Source organism: Diadema antillarum, unplaced genomic scaffold (genome assembly GCF_040938485.1).
Source record: "Diadema antillarum isolate AM-2024a unplaced genomic scaffold, OU_Dant_1.0 seq00000484_RagTag, whole genome shotgun sequence".
NCBI lineage: Eukaryota > Metazoa > Echinodermata > Echinoidea > Diadematoida > Diadematidae > Diadema > Diadema antillarum.
Window position 1 is genome coordinate 731,424 of NW_027271447.1, and position 25,760 is coordinate 757,183.

General features: G+C 37.5%; 1 protein-coding gene and 1 pseudogene across 1 annotated transcript; one reads left to right on the top strand and one right to left on the bottom strand.

The window, feature by feature from the left end:
• Positions 1 to 1,503: 1,503 nt before the first annotated feature.
• LOC139733608 (ligand of Numb protein X 2-like) lies at positions 1,504 to 6,350 on the bottom strand. Its single transcript, XM_071644421.1, has 5 exons — positions 6,283 to 6,350; positions 4,861 to 4,969; positions 4,153 to 4,199; positions 2,849 to 3,078; positions 1,504 to 1,983 (listed from the first exon to the last, which is right to left on the bottom strand). The coding sequence occupies exons 1-5, from the start codon at positions 6,348 to 6,350 to the stop codon at positions 1,700 to 1,702; spliced, it is 738 nt and encodes a 245-aa protein (XP_071500522.1). The 3' UTR covers positions 1,504 to 1,699.
• A 2,794-nt stretch (positions 6,351 to 9,144) lies between these two features.
• Positions 9,145 to 25,760, top strand: part of LOC139733609 (uncharacterized) — a 36,052-nt pseudogene continuing 19,436 nt past the window's right edge.

Genomic DNA, 25,760 nt, shown 5'->3' on the forward strand with positions numbered 1-25,760 from the left:
TTTGCAATGCTGCATGTAACAGTACAAAGCCAATTTTGTAACTGCATGTCACCCCAAAATGGGCAGAATTTTGTGATTTTGTGTATATTTCCTATGGAAAACAGTGCTGTCATGAAAAACTCATAAAAGCCTATTTCTTACTATTAATCCCTTTGATGAATTTTAGGCTAATTATAGTAGAAAAGTGGACAATGATAATTTCCAATAACAAAACAAAAAACCCCCCAAAAGTTGAAAAAAAAAAAAAAATTCCAAAAACAATAAAATACATAAGAATTAAAATAACTTCTGGCAGTTTTATGATGTATAACTGTTGAATATGTTAAAACAGATATACCAATCGATTAATCAATTGATTTACTAATTAATTCAAATAGAAAATAGTAATTCAAGAAAATCTTAAAACACAGTCTTGTAGATTACGACATGGATGTTGTGTGATCGGGGCGGGGTGTAGGATCTGCTCCCTTTGGATTTAGCAAAGCGAAAAAAGCCGGGCCTGATAAAGGTTAAACCATAATTATACGAATCATGAAATTAGCCTTGAGCACCTCCAAAGATTCCAAGATGAATGTATAAGTGAAATTACAAGATAAAGCAGCATGTACAGGCACTCATTATCTGCTCAATCAGCAAAATAATTGAAATTGAACATTTAAAACATCTGTGATTCATGTCAATGATTTATATTAATATATGTGTACAGACATTAATATATACTCAATAATTTTCATTTATTAACAGTAAATTTCATCTCCATGAAAAGAAAAAGAAGAAATCACTCTGTTCAACCCTTAGAATTGTTTGGAACTTTCTCTTCTTTTCCAATATCAAGCTTTCTGTGGAGTCCTACCATCCATGTGCATAAATTGGTAGGGTAGTACACAGTATACAGCATGCTGCAGACACAAAATTTATGAACGCAGCACAGTGACTTTCTGCCTCTGTCTCCACTTTGTGTGTAATGAGATGAGGCATGCACCAAATGCCTGTGTGCATGTAATTTTTACAAGTTCTGCGCCTGGTTGTGAATCCGTCATAGCATCCATTGGGTAGTCAAACATTTTCTAGTGATTTTTCTCAATCTCTTCCTCAAAACAAGTCAGGATATAATAGCAGGCTAAACTGGTAAAATCCTCTTGCACAAGTTCCATTTATGACATTTCATTATGTATTTCTGAAATCAGCTTGATATAACAAGTGATTTGTGCCACAGACATGCATGTTGACAAAATCCATACAAGGGAAAGTCCCCTCACAGCAATAAAATCTTGTATAGACAACAGATCTTTATTGATTTATTCGATATTTTGTACTGCTATATCATCCTTCTACCTCATTCTAGTATGAGCTAGTAGTTCTAATCAAATTCACAATGGACAGAATTCACAAAGGAAGTTTATATGCAGATTTCATCTGCATAAGTGTGGTTGACAAATCACGTATGCCAAAAAACATCCTAAAATGAACACACTGACAAGCTCAAATGAAAGGTATGCTCATTCTATTGCTTGTTTTAGTCTGTGGACTAAATTCAAAGCATAAAGTTTATTCAAACGACCAATACAAATTTGGGCCAGTGCATACGGCATCTAATATAAGGGGCTCAGAAGTGTGCCTTGGGTGGAAATGAAACTGGTTTGAGCAAATGACGATAGCAGCTTTAGTTGGATTAAAATGAAAAATACAATCAATCGTCTCAATCTAATACAATCACATCATCATAACGCCTTTTCCGTGATGCTGCACGTGATGAAGATCTCGAGGACTCGCGAGCTGAAGATGATGATGATGATGATGAAGATAATGCTGAAGATGCTGAGGAAGATGATGGCTTGGAGTCTGTCTTACTCTCTTCAAACATTGAGCAGAGTAAGTCCCGTTGGCCCCCTCCGTTGCAGAAGAGGCGCATCTTGAGGGAGGGCTTGGCCGGAGTTGGTAGGCGATCCTCGTCCACAGAGGGCGACAAACAATCGCTCACGTCTGCATGATGGACGAATTTGTAGTGACAAAACAGGAGATGTACATAAGTCATATAAGTGGCACTACCTCTCTTTCATCCTGAGCCTTTTTTTCTTTTTTTTACTTCTTTTCATGTGGGTTGGGGTCAATACAATTCATTTGAATCCATGATCATATGGCAGCCCAAACGGTAGCTAATGAAAGTGTCTCCATCAGTTGAATACAAATGTATTTGTTTTCCCTTGGCAATAATCACTAAGTACAAGAAAAATTTACGAAACTTTACATCAAGTGACTTCCTGAGACGACTATAGGAATCTGTACTGTGTTCTACAATCCCTGCTTGCTATTTGTACCATGTTAATCACACTGATCAGTTTGATTGGAAATGCACTCTACAACTGTACAAAAGACTGTTTGCTATCATTATTGCATGCTTAAATCTTGAAAATAAAACAGCTTATATTTCCATCATAATTTTGAAGTTCTGATCATGAATCACATGCTAAGTAGGTATTTGAACCATAATCATGGTACTCTTCTGGAGTAAATATATTTCTATTTTGTTCATTTGAGTCTTGCTTGACTTTAGGTCTTTTCTAGAAAAATCTAGAGATCTTTATTGCCAAAATTGTATCAGAAATTACCTTTTTTTTTAAAATGTAACTGACAAAAATCATAAATCAATATTGACATAAACAATCCATTTCCAGGCTCTCCATGGAATTGACACAAAACAACTTTTTGTATCTTTATGCCACGTACTCACATATCACATTGTTCTGAAACAGATAATAGCTTTCTGCACTTAAGCGTAATTGCACTTGTGTGATAGTGTCGTTGCACATGCATAAAGGTAGTTTCGCGACTACTGGTACAAATGTACCTGAAGTTGTTGGCTGTATCTGGATTTCAGTCAGGACAGTCTTCTCCTTGTGCAGGAACTGCGGCAAATTGTGGGGGTTGAAGACGCAGGATTTGCGATGGGATGACAGGTTGGCCAGCTTGCCGAGAAACTCGCAGCCCTTTCTTCGGAACGGGCAGGCCACGGTGTGGTCCCCGATGATGTTGGCGACGATGAAGTCGTAATGGAGGTCAGACCTCTTCAAGGGACGCCTGATTTTCAAAGAAACGACATCTTCATGTAGTGGATTCCACACAAAATCTACAACTCGGTCACTGCTTTAAAAGAATTCCCTACATACCAACATGTTTGCATGTCAGTGCATGATGTCTTCCTAATAAACCTCTAATGAGTCAGTTTTGCAAAGGTTGTACCTCTATGATATTCCCATCTGATGCCTTGATGAATACCTAATTCATGTGTACCAAGTCGAGGTCCTTGCTTTGATCCTACAGGAACTGACTTTCACAAAAGCTGACTTTGCTCTTCATCAAATTTTAACCACTAGCTCGCACATCGTGAATGACATGATTATTAGGATAAAACTTCATTCCCCCTGACTTTCCTTCCTCAAAGCATAAGAATAAAGTTATGTTTACAACATGATATCAAGGTCCTGTTTATAGGCATTCCTCAATAAGAATTTAAGCTGATAGAGGTCTAAACTTATGTGTTGACTATGGTCTGTGATGATGACACAAACTGATTAAATCAAATACAGCAAATCACATGTTGTCACAGCATCTGCATGAAAGATGCAGTTATCCTCATTCAGGAAGAAAGCGTACAAGCTGCAAACTTGAACTTCATTCCTGCTCTACAAATATTCATTCCGTTGACATGCCAATGAGCTATGTTCAGGCATATATCGTATCACATGTAAAATTTATTGAAATACTGATTTCAACTTTTCAACAAATCGTCTGAATGCCCTCATAATATTAAAAACCTCTGCATTTATTAAATCCACAGACAATTCTCACACTATCTTGGGAAAACTTCCTTATACACCAAGATAAAGGAATAAACTATACATGAATGAAAATATGAATAATGATAACAATAATACGAACAGCAATCATTATCATCATCGTCATAGCTATGATAACATAATGAAAAAAAAATGCTTTCCTTTTCATTTTTACACTACAGAAAGAGTTTGACTCTAAATATCAATGTTCACAGATGAATGAATGAATGAATTCATGGATGGATGGAAGGATAGACAAATGAATGAATGAAAGAATGCACAAATAAATGCGCATGAGAGCAGAAATGATACTCACCGGTCTTCTGGGCAGTTCTTCTTATGCTTCAGCCAGGTAAAGATACACTGTGGTTTGAGTGAAAGTCAGAAACAACATCTCATTTACCTTCATCAATGCAGTAAACTACACTGTATTAATATGGGACAATTGTGTAAGATTTTCATCTTACTATTTCTTCATGTTTAACACATAAACAGTCCGGATATCATGCAAGTCTGCAGACCCAATGACAACTTTTCTGAATAATGAAAGAGAATTGCAGATCTTGACCTTGACCTTTGACCTCATCTAGATTGACAGATTGATAGCATGGATGGATGGACAACCAAGAATTAAGCCCCCAATGCTTTGTTGCAGAGGTACAATGGTCTTCAACCATGAGAGATCACAGATCGTCATGTTGTGGTCATTTTGAGCTATTGTATGCATGACTGGAGCAAAGTGTCACTGCAGTCAGATCTTGAAAAATTTAAATAATAAATATTCAAACATGTCAGGGGAGATAACTTCAGAGCAACAGTCCTGCACATGAAAGTGGTACATATACTTCCTATGAGGCTTCACTGTAAATTTCAAACAAACTAGAGTTTGAGATTCAAAGAGGGCTCACTGTATGATATTGTCACATCAGAGAGATGCTATAGTCAGGGATGCAATAGTTGTGTATATACCACAATGAGTTTACAAACTACAACTTAATTTTGAATATAATGTCATTGACAATACCTCTTTGCAGAAGCTGTGACCACATGGGGCTCTCTGTGGCTCACAGAAGACTTCCTGACAGACGGAGCAAAAAAGGTGACGACTTACTGCCTCGGGATCCAAGAAATACCTAGAGAAGAAACATTTTTCACAAAAACAATGTAAATGGCAAAAAAGAGATGAGATGAGAAGATTGCAGGGTAGTTGCAAATAAGAACCCTCACATCAAACAGGCACTTTTAAAGCAGCTAACATAAAAAACAATAAATAACAAACAAAAAGTGCCTCATCATACATGTAATGAAAGGGTATGAGGGTATGACATGGTTAGCTCACTCATTTGCATATTCATATCCACTGTACAAGAACTGTTTTGCAGAAATTAGCAAAACTTCAACATGTCAAAACATCCTTATTTTTCATCCGATTTCAGTCAAATTTTTACCGTAGAACTCGTAAGATTTTTACTCTTTTTTATCATACTAACCTATATTTGGACTGGATTTCCCCTTTAATACTAACGTAACATAGATATCTGCAGGCTACACTAGGACTAGAATGCAGATTTATTTATAAACAGCTTCAGATTTAACAAAAATTGCATTGTTAGTGTTGTTTAATAACGGCAATGCAATGTTTAATCATTTAATGTCATATCAAGCCATTGAACTTGGTTAGGATTATAGGAAGAAGGAAGCTGGAAGACTCCTCCTTCTGTTCAGCCAGGTCAGCACAGCAGCCAGATATTCGGCCAGGCAAAACATTGTCTTTTTATAAATTACACATATCTAGATTCTAACATTTAAATAGACTGCATGAATGCATAGTGGACAAATCATAACTTTTTTTAGGGGGGGGGGGGGGGGGGGGAAGGGGCCCCGAGGGGGCTTCTCGGCTGGCTGTGGCTTGGGCATGGCAATATTCAGTCTTTAGACTTTAATTCAGTCCGGGAAACCCGCTCATGAGGACCGCTCCGGCGTACGAGGACTGCCTCGCCTCATGAGGACCGCCCCCACGCCTCATGAGGCCCCCTATTCACTTCTATTCATCTCACATCTGACGTATAAATTGTCGCAACTTTGCACAGTGATTTTTTGTTACACACACATGTCCACTATCCATGATGAAAAGAAGAAAAAAATCCTATCTGTTTTTTTTTTTTTCAAAAATCGAGTTTTAATCAACCGATGCAGAGCGCCCATTAAAACACACGTGTCTTTATAAGACGGGGCCCTGGACAAGCGGCCGCCCGGGTTAAGTCAACACCCAACATGCATGCCCATGCCGCATGTGGGACCCCCCCCCTCCCCCCCCCCCCCCCCACACACACACATGCTAGAGAATACTGGTATTTTGCCATACACAAAATGAAACACTCGGGACTAGCAGAAACTTTGTTTACGCAGTCGAGTTACGTCAAAGCATCGTTAAAAATTACGTTACCTCTCATTGTATTCACTTTCTTCTTCCAGATGTCCAACGCCTTTTGGCTCTGTCCTGATCCTCTTCATTTTGTAAGATAAGTGTAATACATACTGATACTCTATAAAACACTTGTTTTACACCATTTTACATGCCCGCGCGGTCACGGTGGCCCGATACCAGTATTCAAAACTCGTACTGCGGATCTAATTAATTGGAAGTATGCTGCCCTCAACGTACGGGATCGATCTAAAGTTAGCGCATTGCAGCTACAGATCGAGGCTGAACCTTGTTTTACCGTTTGCCCGAGATCTCTTTTGGATGGTTTACCCCTATTTCAAGGGTGCTGAATCCGAATCTGGATGATGCCACTCTTGCATCCTCGAGGGTTTTGACCTTTGAGAAATTCAAAATGGCTGCCAAAATGGACGCCGAAACTTGAAAATCGAATGTGCCTTCCTTACATTAAAAATGGTGTTTTCGTCTTACAAGGTTGGGCACAAAACACTAGTTACGTTGTTTTACTGCATTTCCAGGGTGCTGAATCCGAATCTGGATGATGCAACTATTACATTCTTGAGGATTTTAAGATATTCAAGATGGCCACCAAAAATGGAAATTCCCAAATATTTCCTTTGAAACAGTAAAAAAAAATGTGCAAAGTTTATGTTCTCACCCTATTTCGAGGGTGCTGAATCTGCACCATCTGGATAAAAGATCGAACTCTTAATATTGCATCCCAGACGTAAAATTTAGGCCTGGCACCAAAAACGTAAGTTTTGATTTGATTTTGATTTTATTTCTGAATTTCTTTTTCATACATAAATGAAATGCAAAGTCAATTGAACGAACTAAATGAGCACAATATAATTTGGATCTGACAGTTAAAACAAATAAATGACTAATTCAAATATTCCCTATCCAACATTTTTTTTCTGACACAATGCAATATGAAAACAAACAAAATAATGGCTTATTCTATACATACATTTATGCAAACTATAGGTTCCCGTATATCTGTTGTTCAAAGACAAATTAAGCGACTCTTGAGGTACAGTTCTGATGTATTTCCTTATGAAATGTAAACAAATTGGAAGTAAATAAAGTGATAGTTTTACCCTATATTTCGAGGGTGCTGACTCCAAATCTGGTTGATGCAAGTTTTGCATCGTTGAGGTTTTTGCCAGAGATATTCAAGATGGCGGCCAAACTGAATATGAAAAAAAAAAAATCTTTCAACATATTCAAAAAAAGAATCAAGAATTCCAAGAGTTGCATCAACCAGATTAGGATTCAGCACCCTAGAAATAGGGTAAACTTTTTTTTTTGTATTGATGAAATCCCCATTTATAAAGACTCCATAGTTAGATTGGTATCCAAATTTTTGACGGCCATCTTGGACATGGAAAAAAAAATCATGATTGAAACAAGAGTTGCATCGACCAGTTTCGATTTCAGCACCCTTGAAAAAAGGTAAAACCATCAATTTGTTCTCAATTCTGTACAATTTATAGGGCCTACGGAAATACTAAATATCAAAATTTCAATTTTTGGCGGCCATTTTGGATTCCTCAAAACCCTCAGGGATACAAAGGTTGTCATCTCTATATTCGAATTCAGCATCCTCAAATTAGGGATCGTATATAGTTTTGGTCGAGACCTAACGTCATGTTTATAACATTTTTTTTTTTCCGGGGGGGGGGGGGTGAGATAATGAGAAACCTCATATGAAATATGAAAGAGCACATAATTCCAAGAGGATTTCAACGTTTAGTTGATGAAAAATAGTCTTGAAATGGCTGAGATAGCCAAAAAAAAAAAAAAAAAAAAAAAAACGATCTTATTAAAATTGACAGCCCACAACTTTTATTAGGATCTCTTTGTTTTACCTTGTTTTTTGATATCTCAGTCATTTCAAAATCGATTTTCATTAAATATACTTTTGATTCCCCTTAGAATTGTATGCTCTTTAACACATCTCTTTATAGAGTGGTTTCTAAATATCTCGCAAATCGTTACAAGCTGAATCTTCACCTCAACCAGTACTATGCAGTCCCTTTAAAGTAACCAAAGCTTTTCAACTTTTCGTCATCTAAAAGGAAATATAGGCCTACCAGATTTTTTTTTTTTTTTTTTTGGCGGCAACTGGAATATCTCAGAATCCTCAAGAATGCAAAGTACGTTGCATCATATCCTGATACGGATTCATCACCCTGGAAATGCAGTTAAACCTCATTTTGTGTCCTTTTTTTTCACTGTTTAGAAGGAAATATTTAGGAATTTCAGATTTTGGCGGCCATTTTGGCGCATTTTGAATATCTAAAAATCCTCAAGGATGCAAAAGTTGCATCATCCTGATTCGGATTCAGCACCCTTGAAAAAGGTAAGACCATTAAAAACAACAACAACATCGGGCAGATGGTAAAACAAGGTTAGACCAAAATGACTGTGACACCCAGACTACGCAGGAGAGTAGAGTGCGCTGCTGATCTCTGTACACTGAGTGATAAAATGGGCCGCGGTTGCACGTGCCGTGCGTCCAGTGCGTTGTAAATATAACCTTTGACATGACTTGCGCTGCGGATGTATACCACAAAGCTAACTCTTGTAATACGGTTCTTGAAACTTTTTTAATGTTTTTTATTCTTCCCGATGATACACTGAAAATCCGATAGATATCAGAATTCACTTAGGGAATAAATTGACATCGATAATTTGTCAAAAAGTGTATCATTTCAACAAATAGATCTTTACTCTCAACATGCACTTATCTAACAATTGGCGCATGAACATTGTGCTTGTGCGTCGGCGTTGCCAGGCATCCTCATCTGCTTACCAAGCAAAGGCATCGTCCGCTCGAGCATGGATACCGGTATACAACCTGTTCAATGGCAATGCATTCTGTTCAGCGTGTGTGTGTGTGAAGCGGAAACCTAGAGGCTTCAATCCCCGATGTCCCCGGCGAGGATGCACCGACAGGGCCGCTGGCAGGCTATGCAACGAGTGCTCAAGTAACGTTAGCTGTAACATATTTAACCGACCGCATATATTTTGTAAAGGAATATAAGGAAATTATCTGACAGAATGGCAACTACTGTAGACATCAACTTTGCAGAACTAATTGATTTATCCCTTGGGACCCCAGAAATTGTAAATTACAAGGGATTGCGAGTGTTGCTTTCTGCTATCGTGACCAAGCTTGGCGTAAGTTCTGTAAACTTGGAATTAAACGAGGGCGACAAGAAAGACCTAAATGCTGCGAGGGAAGCTAAGGCAAAAGGAGAGGCCGATGGCGGACTTGCTCATCTACCAGACAGGCCTGCAACTGGCACAAATCATAAAGACATCACGGTTACAGATGGCATGGAAAAGAGCAAAAGTAGCAGCGATGCAGCAGGACTCTCGTCTGATAAATCAGCTCTCCAAAACATAGAAGACAAAGTTTCAAGGATTGAAGGACAGCTAAATGCCTTGAACTCCCTGCCATCGAACCAGAGTTTGATGGCCAGGTCAGGAACGAGTGTGGATGGGAACAAAACTACGCCTGTCTCGGATATGTGGCAGCTCATGCAGGTTCAGAAGAAAGCAGCAGCAAATGAAGAGGGTGTTTCAAAGGTGAGATATTTGTTTGCTTTTAAGGCTTTACTGAGATTATTAATCTCACGACTTGCATGGTCAAAGCTCCAAAAAGTCACAATGTGTTGCTGTTGTTGTTTAAGAGAGGGCTTCATCATTTATTGTACGAGGGTTCTATAGAAGTCTAGGGGGTCTAATATTTACGCCTTTATAAATTCATGTTCAAAGTTATTTTTAGAAACAGAAGAACAAAATGATAATTGATATAAAACCCATTCTAGTATAGACTCTAACGATCAAGTGTAATTAAACAGCTAGTTAAGAAGTCTGGCATGTGGGTAACTACACGCAGCCGCTGTCGCGAAGCGTGCTGTGCACAGCGGTCTGGTCAGGCTAGCATGTGGGAAGTCTGCTCACATACTAGTCTGACTGTATATGCCATGTATTTCGCAAGTCTAAATTTTCACGAAACAAGACTTCCTGACAATTTCACGAGTGGTTAAATTCACGATCGTGGAGTCCTGTACTGAACGGAGAAATGTGTACGCGTATTTCACATTCATAACCATATCAGGATCATCAACCAGTCAATATTTTTGCGTGTTTTTAATTTCGTGAACAGGAAATTGAGACACCAAAAATAGAACCCAACCCAAATGCCAAAGCCCAGACTTCGTATCGTCTCTGTACAATGTTGTCATCAAATAAACTTGAACCTTCTTAATTTGGTTGGAGTTAATCTACAATGTTATCTGTCTAAAACTGAACATTGTACATAGCAATCTACTATCTGCTTATGAGGATTATGAACTGAGCTTGAGCGATGTGTGAATAAGAGTGCCATTAAGAAGATAATGACAAGAATAAGAAAGATCTAGCATTTCTCTAAGTACGGTACTGCAAATGTAGGTTCTACAGTGTAGCCATTATACTAACTGTCCAAAGTACAGTTACAGCTTCAGAGTGCTCACTTATGTTTTCCAGCAGGTATTTATCAACGTCAGATGTAATAATCAAACAGATAATGTAGATTCAGAGACTCCAACCCCAAGCACCTTCTGATCTGGAGATTCTCCCGCCCAAAACCCCTAGCAAACGGGAGACTCCAAGTTGATGTGTGCGAAGCGCGAAGTTCCTAGGATTCTAGATGTTCTCTGGTGCTATCTAAGGCTTATTTTTTCAACATACGATAGCAATAAGTATGAAATCCTTTCCACCGGGAGACACAGAGCCAGGGCGGGAGAAATCAAATCTCAAACGGGAGAACGGGAGATTTTGCAAAAATGTGCTTTCGGCGGGAGATCTCCCGTGGAAAACGGGAGAGTTGGAGTCTCTGTAGATTCTGTATAAAAAGTGCTCTTCACAATACAATATGTTCCAAGTGATTTGTACTATCAATTAATTTGAGGCAATAACTTCACAAAGTCAAAGTATTATACAGAATTCAGTGGGTTAACTTGCATGCAGATTCACAATTATGATGAAATTTTCACATGTAATTTTTTTTTCTTCATAACATTTGGAAGCTCTTCTGACCATGTTTTTCACTGCACATTTCTTCCTTCCTTTGTTACACTTCGATCTTTTTAAAAGTGAAATGTAGACAACTTACAGTATGTTTGTGAGACATAGTATAGCAGGGTACTGTACAGTGTACATCATTTGTTTGTCAACCAAATTGGTTTTGGTAAAAATAGTTTAGGCATGTGCCATGGACCAGGCCATGAACTGTAAGTTGTATGATAATTTCCTTTTGATCTCTGGTGTTAAAGTACACTTGTATCCTGATCAAAGAGCCCTATAGACTTGACTGTGTGATTGTGGAGATTACTTAAATGTTTTCAGAATAAAGTGTACTTGAGCAAGTGTGTCAGATACTGTCCTGAGTTCCATGATGAACATCATCAGCTACCCTCCGGACAGATCAGATTGATTGCTTTGGATTAGATCTACATTCTGCTGGTTATAGTAGCAGCAGTCTGTCACAAAAAGAAAAGGGGGGGGGGGTGGGGTTAAAAGTTGGCCCCTAGCATCACTTCATGTCATCAACAATATGTAATGTTCAGTTTATTTCCTTACCCTTTCAGCTAAGGAGCACATACATTGTACCTTGCAGAACTATTTGAATACCATTGTGTGACATGTATCTAAACAGAGCAATAACAGTCTGACAGTGTGTACAGTGTACCATAATTGGGCAATGTACAGTATCACAAGGTCTTCATGCATGCACAATTTGATGCACTGTATTGCTAAACTTTATACTTGATTTTTCCTGACTGATTTCATTTTTCTAGTCCCTTCTTGATACACTGTGATTCAAATGAGAGAAATTAATAGTATTGTACAAGGTTTTAAAATGAGAAATAATGACTTAAAAAAATGGAAAAAGGAATTAATACCATAAAATGCCTGCTAATTAAAAAAAACCAGCAACAATATATACTTGTACCTGGGTTATACACAGACATGTGCAGTACAAATTATATAATGTACACCAATATTGGAATAGAAATTTATGTTGTTGTTGAGAACACTGGGTAAAGCATACAATGTACCTCCAAGCAGATGTAATGCTACTTTATGAGATTGTACAGGCCCCGTTTTATCAAAATTGATATAATCGATTATAAATTTCCATACCACACAGGCTGCCATAGACTTACCATAGAAATCAACTATATAATCAATTATAACTCTTCATACACTGTAAAACAGGGCCACATGTGTCTGAGAACAAGGTCTGATTCCTCTTTAATAAATAACATAATATATTTTAGTGAATTAGAATACAATATGAAGTTTGGTCTGTAGATCATACAATGAAGCGGTTCAAGGAGTTGTTTACAACAAAATGTATAATTGTTAAACAACTCAGGAAGGAGGATTTATTTTTGATAGGGAAAAAAAAATCACCTGTTCATTTGGGAGGCAAATAACAATGCTACTACACTGTATCTGTCATTTCCATTATATTGTAGGCAGCCCAATATACACCGCAGATGATGTACACTTGTACAAAAGCATCAATAGCCTGTAGATTCTTGTCCTGAACAAAAGACTCTATTCACTAAAAATCAATGAAACAACATGGATCTTGGGAGAATAAAGCACCTTCAGGGCAGAATCGAAAACCGCAACACCCCTGTGGTATTTTATCTTTGGATCCTCACCATTGTTTAAAAGAAATAGCCATTGTAATGTAGAGTCATCATTGATGTGCTTTTTGACCTTCTTTTATCGGCTGAGCAGCAGAGTGTTTGCTTACTATGCTTGATTGACCCTATCTCACAGGGATTGATTGACGTATCCTGGTGAGGAGGCTCATTAGGTTGCGCAAATTACCACACATCAAATGTCTGGTTGCCATGGTGATCACAGCTCTTGAACCATGGCGCCACTGAGTTTTCTGTGAATCTTTTCAAATCCTCATTTATGTGAAAGTTGTTTCTCCTCAGGGACTTTTCTTGTTTCATCACAATAATGAAGATTTAGAGCCGTATTATCACCATGATGAAAATGTAGTAATGAGGAACTTTGAGTACAGCTGTACAGGTGTACTTGTACACGTAATAGCATACTTGTACGTATCATATGTGCACCTTTGATCTGTTAGTTAAGAAAAGGAAGGAAAAACGGTGTGTCCTTAACATGTATTGTACACAAAAAGCCTTGTTCTGTGAACCAGTATGTGGGTGATTAATTCTTTTTTTTTATTTATCTTTTCATTTTTACGGATTGTATTGCAATTATTGAGGCTTATAAAAATGTAACTTGCTTGTGATGCAGATTTAGAATTACAGTAGTTTATTATTAAGGACAATGCAGTCATAATTGTCATCTTTACTTCATATCTTTGTCTCTGTGATAAATGTCAGAGCCAAATTAAGATTAAGCAACACCAGTGCTTGAATCGAAACATTTAAAACAGGAACTGAACAAGACGAAGTCTGCAGTAAATGACACTAATTACAAAAAGGGCTTCTCTTATGTATTGGTGTTTTGACATTGAAAGTGAAATTCCTGTTGTGTATCCAAACCATGCACATTTCTCAGAGATTAATTTTTTTTTTTTCTTCAATATTCCATGTAACACATGTGTATGATCAGAACACTTCCAATCCATTTCTCTTAACAAATTTGTTTGTGTTTGTAATGACCCTTGCAGTTGATGAGCATGGTTGAAGACATAATGAGAGAACTGCGTGGCGTTGCCGGGCAACTAGATGAACACTCTACCAACATCTCAGACCTGAAGAGGAAATTTGCAGCTCTTGACAATAAGCATGGAGATCTTCAAAAGGAGATTGAAAAGGTTTGCTATTTTGCAATATCATTTTGTTTGTGTGTCTAGGCTAATGTTGTGTGGCTCAATGGCTGAACATATACATACTAAATGTTAACTTTGCTATTAAAATAGTGGGGGCCTACCATACCTTGATATTTTGTTGACACTGATACATAGCCAGCTGGTACAACTTTTCGTTTTAATTGCCATTTGAAAGTCATCAAAATACTGATGGCCTTTGCATTTTGAATAACTTTGCAGGTTCTGTGTCTAATTTACCCCACATTGTACATGTAGGGCAGGGGTAATTGATCAGTTGCTGTCATGTATTGTAAGATTAATAGTCCCACTCTACATATCTAACATTGTATCTCTCTCACAATATAGTGGATTTCATGACCCAATCCTTTCTTTTTTTCACACAAAAGTCCTAGTCTTTAATGCTTTGAATTCTGTAGGTAATTTGGTCGAACAGTGGGCATGACATGAATTATATTTTTCCCACTATTTCTCCCACTGTCCCCCCTTGAAAAGAAAGTGACACTGTTTTTTCTGCTCTTTCACAGGTTAATGAGTACAATAAGACAGTAGAGAGCAGACTCAATAAATTGGAAATGTCAACAGGTCAGCAGGACAAGATTGATGAACTCCACCAGTTGCTGGTAAGTCAATATCTAACACAGATATTATCTGTCTGTCTGTTTATCTTAAGTAGTTTAGCAATCTCTCTCTCCCTCACTGCTGTATGCGATGATATACTGTACACATATGTAAAATATAGAAGTAAAAATCTCTTCTTTTTGTCCAGCTCTTGACAATGTTAAGGTAACCTTGGCTCGTTCATGAAATCATGAATGAGAATGTATTTGTACCAAGAAGTTTAATATCCAGTCTCCCAATTGCTCAAGCACATCATATTCAATCTTGTGTGGCCTTAATGATTTATGAATTTTGACTCTGATGAAAATGTCAGATTGTATCAGATGTATGATAAGTCGAGTTGCAGACAGTATAGTGGATTTTATTATCAAAATCCATTCTTGCCACAGTGGCATGCTTAGTACATAGTTCTTGTGTAGTTATGGTTCAGACACTTCTGAACTGTATATCTTTCTGGAAACAAAATTACCTACCGACTCCTGACACAAATTCAGCAGCCTGGACACTTATCTTGTAAAAACAGAAGCATTACAACTTTGTGCCATGTAATGGAAACTGGCAGAAACAAAAGTGCCCTTTCTATAGCTTTGATGTCATGGCAGGTTGAATTGATTTAAGATACTGCAGGTCAGGATAAACAGTGCCATCTCTTTTTGTGCTTTCTGGCTGGGGCTAGTCATGCGATTAACACTAAGGCATCTTGAATGGCAGTTTTCAAGTACATGAGAAAGGCGAGGAGAATCCAAAACAATGGCAGCTTTTTCTTTCTTCCTTTCCCTCTTTGTTTCCTTTCAAGGTATCATTGTAGCAAGGTTAGATTCTAAGCAAGAGTTTACTGGAACATGTACGTAGATTTCAATGCCAAAGAAAAGGTCAATTGATTTTGTCATAGGGATCACTGTCTTGCATTATAAGATACAGTGTAAAGCTGACTCTTGTTTTAATACATTTAGGAAATGGTTCCATAGTGCCGCCTGTGTTGCTATTCACCCCCGACGCAAACACTTTTTATTTGTTTTTAATTTATCATGTATTAGGGCACAAGTCTTATATAATGGCAAAATAAGAAATAATAATTTTCTGTAACTATCACAATTGTTTTTAAACTGTCACTTTTATACCTGCTTGTTGAATTGAAAGGGAATTTTAATATTTGCCAACCAAAAGCCTGATGACGGATCGAAATTAAATTATCAAAATTGTGAAGCTGAAAGTCTGTGGAAAAACATGTATATGAACTGCTGGTAATGATCAAGCTCTAGATGCATTTCTGGTGTGTCAATGTTAGCTGCATCCTAAATCTTAAAATGTAGAACAAGAGAATATTGAACCAAATGAATTTGTGTTCTTTCCCAATGAAGTGACAGCAATAAATCAATGGAACACCATTACTCAAAACTCTCTTAACACACACACACACACACACTCACACACACTCCCTCTCTTTCGCTCTGTCTATCTCTTTGTTCTGTGTCTCTTGCCCTCTCTTTCTTTTCTTGTCTTTCTATCCGTCTGTATGCCTTCCTCCTTCTGTACTTCATGAATTAAATGCAGACTAAACAAAATAGTGGATCGTGTTGCCTGTCCCAAGATAACAAGGTTCAAAGAGTGATAAGGCTCAAATGTCATATGGTAGGTGTGCCCGCAGTGGGCATGCATTGTTTGGGTCAATTCACCCATTTGCACACAAAAGTAGCTCATGGGGGAAAAGTCACACCAAACATTAATTGTTTGCCCTACTTTTCTTACTCCTGAATACAAGAGAGTGAGTATCAATTTGTATCTAAAAAGAGATGCATACAAGAAAAACAGTCCAAATATTTACAAACAAACTAGCTGAGATAAAATTGATGTGATATCCACAGGGAGATGCAAAAGTGTAATGTATTCAGGTTTAGCTTACAGCTCAAACCAAATAGTCTGAACCATGTGTACTTAAAAAAACCACAGGTGTACAAATCTTGATATCAGTATTATGGCTGTGAGCATAAAAAGAAAAGAAAAATTGTTGTAGTTGCACAATTTAGTTTTGGTTCCACAAGAAAATGCTCCAATTACTAACATTCATATCTGTATGTTGTGTACATGGCATGTACTGATCGTGACTCATATATTCCATCAAAATGAAAGCCAACAAAACCGGGAATATTTGAGTTGCATTTGACTGTGTCGATGTCACCTGCTTTATTCGCTTGATCTGGCTGTCTCCATGGCAACAAAATATACATAGGATTGATATCATGTTTCTTATTATCATGGTACCTCATCGGCGAAGGTCATATCAATGGAACCCCTTTGTAGCCGTATTGATTTCTCTCTCTCTCTCTCTCTCTTTTTTTTTTTTTTTTTTTTTTTGGTGCTTTGAGAAGCCCAAACCATGAACACTAAACAAGAGTCCATGACATATACACCTGATATGACTGCAGTGAATGTATACATCAGTGATAAACAAGCGTTATTGATTTGCATTGACAGGTGGGCTTTGCTCTGCCTTTCAAGATAGAAAGCTTGAATAATGCTTGATCTATTCTATCGCTTTGTTTCTCGTAGCTAGCTGTATTACTGATGTGTAAGACCCGCACTGCATCACTAACTGTGTGAAGGGCAACAGTGGTAAACCTCAGGCCGCATGCATGGCATATTCTTTATTGAAAATTCCAAGCCAGGCAGAAAACAAGTGTACAATGTACATGAATTTCCTCTCTTTTTTTTTTTGTCATTTAATGTACCTCCATAAGTTTGCTGTCGCAGACCAAATCAATTTGTTGTATTTCCGAGGAAGTTCAGCATTATGGTTGACCAAAGCTTGGAAAGTAATCCAAGTGACAATAGAGAACTTGAGATTTACTTGAATGTTTGTTTCGTGATCATTGCTTTTCCAGCACATGTACAACTTGTATATGTGTAGAGAAAGATAGCACATTCAATATTTCTTTAATTTGTCTTCATTTCATAGGAAGCAAAGTATGTACAGTATATTCTTGTTTTGTGCACACTTTGAAAAGCCCCGAGAGCCCATCATAAATCTCAAGCCTCAAAAATCAAATTTTAATTGATTATTCAAGCTTTATTTCATTTACTTCACTTCTAAATTGCTCATATTTTGATGGCATACCGATATGTGTGCACACAACCAGGCATATTTTTTGTTTTCCTATTCATGATTGAAAGTTGTAGTACTTGTATACCTTAATGTGCATTATGCAGATCTGTTACCATGGTATTGCAAATGTATTATCTAATTTCCTGATGTTGCTTGGGTTTTAAAAAAGCATGAATCTAGGAAGGCCCATCAAGATTTTACTTGCCTAATCCTGTGCTGTTCATACATGTATCATTATAGATTCATGTACAGTGCTATGAGGATCAAAGTGAACTTCGTTATATTCGCTATACATTTGTCAAAGAGTGATTCATGCAGATTACACATACAATAATGTTGTATGCATTATTGTTAAAACTCCTGAGTAAGTAGGGCCTCTGGGAATAACAGTGGTTGCAGCCACTGACAGAGTTACCCTAACAAAACAAATTAATGAATAAAGTAGACTGGCATTACTCAAAGTAGGGTGTACATATACTGTATCCTCTTGATAGAGACTTTAATACTCCTCATGATAGAGATTTAATACCTCTTTCATGCTAGTCACTCAAGGGATCACTCACAAAATTCACTGGGGAATAAAACTATTAACAAGGAAGAATTTTTTTTTTTCCATACTGGTGCAGGGAATAATTGTCCTGGTAATCGCATCGCAAGTTGCTATGCATTTTTACACCACTGCTATACAAACTAACTTTTGTGTAGCAGTTTTCTTACATAGAAGTGTACAGGATATCATTGAAGATATTTTTCATCAGCTGAAATTGCTGATCAAATTTGAGTTTGAAAATTATTCCCTGCTGGTGAATAAGCTTCTGGATGTTTTTCTCTCATCTGCGCTTCAGCAGCAGAAGTAGGTACAATAAACATGTATGGGGTATTTTATTGCGCATGCCCGAAATTTGAATTTCCTACCTGATAGAAATTTTTGGTATTCTGGCCTTTTGCTTCCAGTGTTTCAAAAAATAAAAAAGCAAAAAGCATTTTTATGACCAGAAACAAAACATGACTTTTCCCATTAATGTTGGGTTTTTACCCAGGATTTTTACTGTGATATCTTTCACACTACAACTTCACCTGGGAGCTCTTAGGAGCCTCCAGAAATTTTAAGAGCAGGGATTGTTCAAGGGTAAAATTTTGTAATTTAGTGAACTGGCACTTCAGCTGGGATTTCGCCATGCTATAAGATCTCTGCCCTTCACCCAGACCCAGGTGCACTCAGGTGAAATTTGCTATAATTTGCTATTCCAGAATATTGAAAGGGGTATAAGGCTGCCACCAGTTGTGTAATCATCTGAATTCCTCTCATCAATTGCGCTATGTGTAGTACATTGACCCCAAAGGGAGGATGATATCATATTCGTGCTTGCATCACAGAAGACTTACATGCATCACTTTCAGCAGTAATTTTATTTGACTCGATACCTTTCAAACTCTTGACAACTGAGATAATCATGTTTATTTTTATGTTCAAGTACTTGTTTCCTGTTTGGATGATAAAGGTGTTTAAAACGTCTGTTCATTTGCACTAGGATGCCCTACGAAACCAGCTGGCCTCTCTGCCTGACATTGACTCCATTGTCACCTGGCCCGCCTTTGAGGATGCCCTCAAGGGAGCGTACAAGGAACCCATCGACTACAATGACTCCAGCATGCAGACGGCTCCAATCGTAGATGTGAGTGTGTGATATGACAAATGCGTTTAATACCAAAGAGGAAATTGAAAGTGCGTCAAACTCTGACCGGGACGAGCATTTTTTGCGTCATTGAATGGAAATGGTTCATCAAAATTGATCTTAAAATGGAAATCTTTTTATTTTTTTTTTCTTTTAACAGTATTTATACGAGCAGGGATATTTGAGACCTCATATGAACTGTTGTTTTGATGGAAATAGAACTGATTTATGCAGAGAAGGTCTTCATATGTTTATAGTACTGTAATAACCTTTTTGGATGACTTCAGGGGGAAAAAACACAAAAAATAGCATTCATATTGTATTCTAGCTATATCTCACTTAATCATACTGTAACTGCATCTTATAAATATGTATTCTCTAGGTATCAGGCAGGGATTAAGTTCACATATATGGCAGAGTTACAGTGTGCCTTCCATGTCATTACTCTTAAATTCTCCCTTGAATTTCTCTTAATTAGATTTTACCATAGATGCTCCATCATTGATAGTGATCACAGATGTAGAACAGACCTCTTTTGTGTGAGACATTTCAGTGGAAACTTGTACACGTTTTAGCTGTTATGGTAATGGCTTGTAATAGCAACAGCTATATCTGCTGTGATCTCGTAAATTAAGTGGTTACAATAGGAGCTAGAGTTCATGCATCTCGCAGTAAATGTAAGGGATCTTTTTTTTCACAATCAGTCCAGGTTTACTTTGTATGAACGAGCATAGAAATTAGCGAGTTTTTCACGTCTTGAAATTGTATTCTTTTCTTCAGAATACCCGTATGCAGACTATGCCCACAACACATGCTTCAGCACAGACAACAGTAAGTGATCATATCTTATGTAGCTGATAATTGTATAAACGTAGTAAAAGCTTATTATTTTCTATGGAATACCTTAATCATATTATAATGATTGTTTGTACTTGATCTGTGGCATCTTTACCCAGTTAGAGTAGGTACACTGTAGTACAATGTACTTGGTAGTACTCTGTGTGAGCTCATATACTGCAGTATATCCTAGATTGCTACCACAATTTATTCACTTCACTTTGCTGAACAATTAGTAAAAGATGCTTTATTGAAGTTCACGACTGTGCTTTGTTCCTTAGTACTTCAATAATACTTAAAACTGTATTTGATGTTGATATGCATACATTTTCTAAGCCCTGTAATATGTCACATGCATTATCCAAGGATGGCAACTACAACGTAGTTGAAGTCCAGAAACTGTCAGGAATGCAGACTGACAAGCCAAACAATGTAGCTGTTAATAAATTGATACCAAAAAGTGACCTTTGAACCCTGAATCTGTGGAACCATGACTGTGACTGTCTCTTATTAGCATTGCAGTATTATAATCCTTCATAAAAGATGAGCTGTGGTGTGGGGTAACAACTCATGTAAGCTTCCTCTAGACATATCCCTTAACATGGATTGCAATACAAAAACAACAAAATACTGCATTTTCAAATAAAAACATGAGTGGATTCAGGAGTAAGAATGTAAACAGTAAAAACTTAACCACAGCTCTTGACGTCTGGTGCCATGTTTCCATAGTAGGTCCATATAACTTGTAGATCCTGAAACGGATTAGAATTGACAGTTTTCCCCAAAGCTTTTTATAGCTCCACAAACAGTGTAAGATCCTTGTTGTTATCAGGAGAGAATGTTGAGGTCTGGAGTGTCATCAAATAAATCCACAGGATTGGTATCATTTTATTGTTAAATCAGTTGAAGCGTGATGTAGCAAAATTGACAGTTTTCCCCAAAGCTTATAGCTCCCCAAGCAGAAGATCCTTGTTGTTATCAGAAGGGAATGTTGAGGTCTAGATTGCCATCCAACAGATCCAGAGGCATTGTATCAGTTTACTGTTAAATCATATGGAGTGGGATGTAATGCTCTTGAATCAGACCTGAACGTTCTTGGGGGCTGCATGCACTTGTAAAGTGATCTTTAATTGTGCAAATCCTTTGTATGAATTATATGAATGTGCATCCCATATTGATTTCAAAGATGCAAGTATGGAGAATATTTTTTTTTCTGCAATGACGACAATAACTTCAAAAGTACATGATCTCTATTGATTTACAGGTCCATTAATTTTTGCTTTTATTACCATGCACATACTCTATACAATGTAAAGCTATATTTCTGTAAAATAGATATGTTCAAGATGTTTTTAAAGAAATTTTTAATAGATGTCATATCTGTACAAGTGTAATGAAATGCTATAGAAATAAGTGTAGGGTGTTTGTCAATATTATTATGTTATTGTTATGGGCCTTTTTTTGCTCATGAGTTGAAGTTGTGCTTTGTGACACATTTTCGACGCCTTCCAGAAAACATTCATATTCTCACACAATAACATATCATAATGTATTTTCAAGGTATCAAGCTCTTCCCCTTTTTAACCCTCTGCCATGACAGACGCCCACCCCGCCCCCATCCCGCCCTGTCTCCAGCAAGTCTGTGAGGTCGGCCGTGTCGTCGGTCTCCACACAGCAGCCCACCCAGGAGCTGCAGCGAATCCTAAGGGAGCTCGGAGAGCTGACTGGGAGACACAATATCCTGGAAGACAGGGTCAATGGTCTCGAGGTAGGTCTCTATAATTACTATATTATTGTACTCCATGGCTATATCGTCGCTGGGGTGACAAGACCTTGTATCTGCAATTTGGGTGAAAATGACTTTTTTTGAGTAATAGTCAAATAATGGGTTAAGTGATGTCCTGTCCAAATATGAGGTCTTGTCGCCCCAGCGACGATATATATGTTTGTAGAGGTCATCTGAATCGTAGGCACAGTCTACTCTATAGAGTACTAAAGTGATGTCACATTCTTTTGTTATAGCTTTGTGATATGGTTCCAAACAGGATGTCCTTGTGCAAGAAGGCTTTGGGCAGTGATTTGGAACCATGCAGGTACAAGGGTGGTTAGCAGCTGTTGTTTTCAAAGATATTTGGACTAAGTGAGGTTGCTTAGAGCCAGTTTCCATGGCGATGAATGGTTATGATGTAACACTTCGTTACTCTATTTGTGTGTGTTGTTGTTCTGTTATTTTGGGTGTGTTATTTCTTAAAACATGATCAAATCACCAAAGGCAGGACCAATGAGAACTACTTAAATACATGACATATGCGCAGTTTAATATGTGGTGTTCCTGTAGTTGAGGATTCGTTGCATCTTTGTCAGTTAACCTACTCAGAATTGGGCGATCGTCTGTTGGCTATGCAGATGACATGCATGAGATTCATCCACAGTGAAGGTGGAAAGGTTTCAAGTTTGGGCTGTCACACATGTATTCTGGCGTTAAATGCTGTATTTGTTTTCATAATGAGCAGTTCTATGGCTGCTTCCCTTGTGCAGTTAGTTGAATCGCTAGAGTCATGCACCATGGTAGGCAATACTACAGTGATTCTGGCAGGTATGGTGAGAATGTATTTTCATGCAATCCCATTTTGTGTTCCATTTATAGGAACTCCTGGCCAAAAAGGCTGATATGTCCGAGATAGAAGCCCTCCTATCACAGACGAATGTTCCAGAGGACCTGGCCAACAAGCTGGCCGAGTTGGAAGAAGGACTCAACCATTTAAGAGACAGCAGGGAAAAGGTAGGAATCCATCGGCAGAACTGGAGATTAATTGGTACCATTAAACTTGCCTTCTAATGCAACCATCTACTTGCAGCAGCTTGACTATCTTTCCCTATCGTGTGGCAAGTCATCTCATCAACAGCGACTTTACAATTAGAGCTCTATAACTGTGCTTCAGTGGAACGCTTTCCAAAAGCAAATATTCAACTCAATCCAATTTTATATGTTTATTCAGTGATAAAAACTGTTTGGAAATACAGTCTAAAATGTTCACAAAATGTGACAGGAACAATTCATTGAAAGCCAGAAGCTTGCTGATGTAGAATGTACCCAAAGATAGCTACTCATGAACAGAAATCAAACCATATACATCTTGCAATTTATACATAGAAATGCCAAATGATGAAAGTTAATGGCAATATAAAAGGAGCATATTGTAACTTTGCCCAACCGTGTACAGCAATTTCTGGTTGGGTCTAGGCATCAGAAAAAATGTTTTCTGGCATTTGCAATTGTCATTCATGTATTTTGAGCTTTTCATGAAATGAGGAGCCCAGACTATCATTTAGGTAGAGACAGAAATTATGGCTCTTTTAAACATCAACTGTATCATGATTTTTTTTTTCTTTAATAATCATACCTAGCCCCTCATCTCTTGGAAAGGAAATGTAATGTTCTAGCATCAATTTAAAATATCTCAACATCATATCATCAATATCTCAATCTCAACAGTTTGCACATTAAGGCATGGCCTGACTCTTAAAGGGGGAAAAAAAAAACCCAAAATTGATGCAATGTATAATTTCTTTAAAGGGATCGTACAGTTCTGGTTGAGACCTAATTTCAGGTTTCTAACATTTTTAGATGAGATAATGGGAAATCTCTTATGAAATATGAAAGAGCATGTAATTCTATGAGGAATTCAACGTTTATTTGATAAAAATTGGTTTTGAAATGGCTGAGATATCCAAAAAAAAGCGATTCTAATAAAGTGTGGGACCCACACTTTGTAACGATCGCTTTGTTTTACTTTGTTTTTGGATGTTTCAGTTATTCCAAACCCGATTTTCATCAAATAAACTTTGAATACCTTTTAAAATGGTATGCTCTGTGCTATATCGTAAGTGTTTTCTTGGTATCTTGCAAAAATTTAAAAGCCCAATTCTCATCTCCACCAATACTGTACTATCCCTTTAAATGAATATCGTACCAGAACTCACAATGACAGACTTTTGCCATATGGAATTGAAGACTTCTCGATAACACATCCTTTGTGATATAAAACTAATCAGTGTTTCACTTTGCTGTCATTAATTCAACACTCGACTGTGTGCTTCCTTCTCCTGCCAGCACTTTGGCACATTCTATGTTTATACAATGTATGGTCTTCTCCTCTCTTCATAACCTCACCCCTTGTGCAAAGTTCATGAGTTCAAGCTCGACCCAAAATAATGCAGTCTCATCAAACCCATCATGAGAAAAACAGTGTAAATAGCACGCTTATGACGAGTGTGCATTAATTGCATCAAATCAGCCTTGTGAACTTGTACGGGAGACTGCACTGCCATCGCGTGCAGTGCCTGTATCAATCGATGTCATGTTATGTACAATGCAAATGTCAGTATGAGTTTAATAATTACTGTGTCTGATGAGTCCATCATTCCATCCATCTCACCCACAGTGATCTTTTCATTTATAAAAGTTAAAAGCATTTTTTTTTTAACATTTCTCTTCAGAAATGAAGGGAAAAAAAGGGGGGGGGGGGAGAACATCAAGTTTTGAAAGAAAGCACTCTTAACCCGTTGAGGACGAGTCCCGAGTATACTCGGGCAAGCTTCTATGGGAAATGCGTGTTGTAGCAAAATCAAACCGTCCTCAACGGGTTAAATGAGTTCTTTCCTGTATTGGAAGTTTGATGTCATCTCTGAAACAAGTTTCCTTGTGTCTGTAGGAAAATTCATATCCATTCCAAGAGAAACTTGGAAATAGAATGCAGATTCATGAGGATACTCTGTGACTTTAATTTGAAATCAAGCTGAGAAACCTGAGATGTATTGATTACAAGCTTTGCTTTCATCATGACCCATTCATGTAATGCATCCATTGTCATTTCATGTGATTTGCCATGAAGTATACCTTCAACTATATTGTTTGTAACTGATGCACTCCTTGGCACTAACTTTTTTTCTCTTGGTGCCTCGTTCGGGCCACTGAAATCTTTGAATTTGAAATATTAGAGGCCCAAAAAAGAAACTCACGAGCCTTAAATAAAAGGAAACATAAAAATCCATTTAACCTACAAGTATATTGTATGATACAATTCGTACTTGATCAGGCCATCAATAGATATCCTTTATAGAAATTTGGTGACCCAACATTGATCTTTAGTTGGCTCCTGGCCAAAACAGTCTATCATGTATACTTCTTTATTATCGACAAGATACAGTATATATTGCCAATTTTATCTAATCACTGGCATCCGTTCTTCCATTGACTGATGTCTGTATGGTGATAATGAATTCTTCTCTGTAAATTTTTTTTGCACTTACAATAGTAGTGTATATGTGTAGTGTAAGTGGATCTGGTAAAACATAT

What these genes read in the sequence shown, in the direction of transcription:
- LOC139733608 (XM_071644421.1), bottom strand. Translation starts at nt 6,350, where the DNA reads ATGAAGAGGATCAGGACAGAGCCAAAAGGCGTTGGACATCTGGAAGAA. An exon ending in GAAAGTGAATACAATGAGAG is followed by an intron (nt 4,970 to 6,282) that starts GTAACGTAATTT and finishes TTTCTTCTCTAG; the next exon opens with GTATTTCTTGGATCCCGAGG. An exon ending in GTCACAGCTTCTGCAAAGAG is followed by an intron (nt 4,200 to 4,860) that starts GTATTGTCAATG and finishes CTCAAACCACAG; the next exon opens with TGTATCTTTACCTGGCTGAA.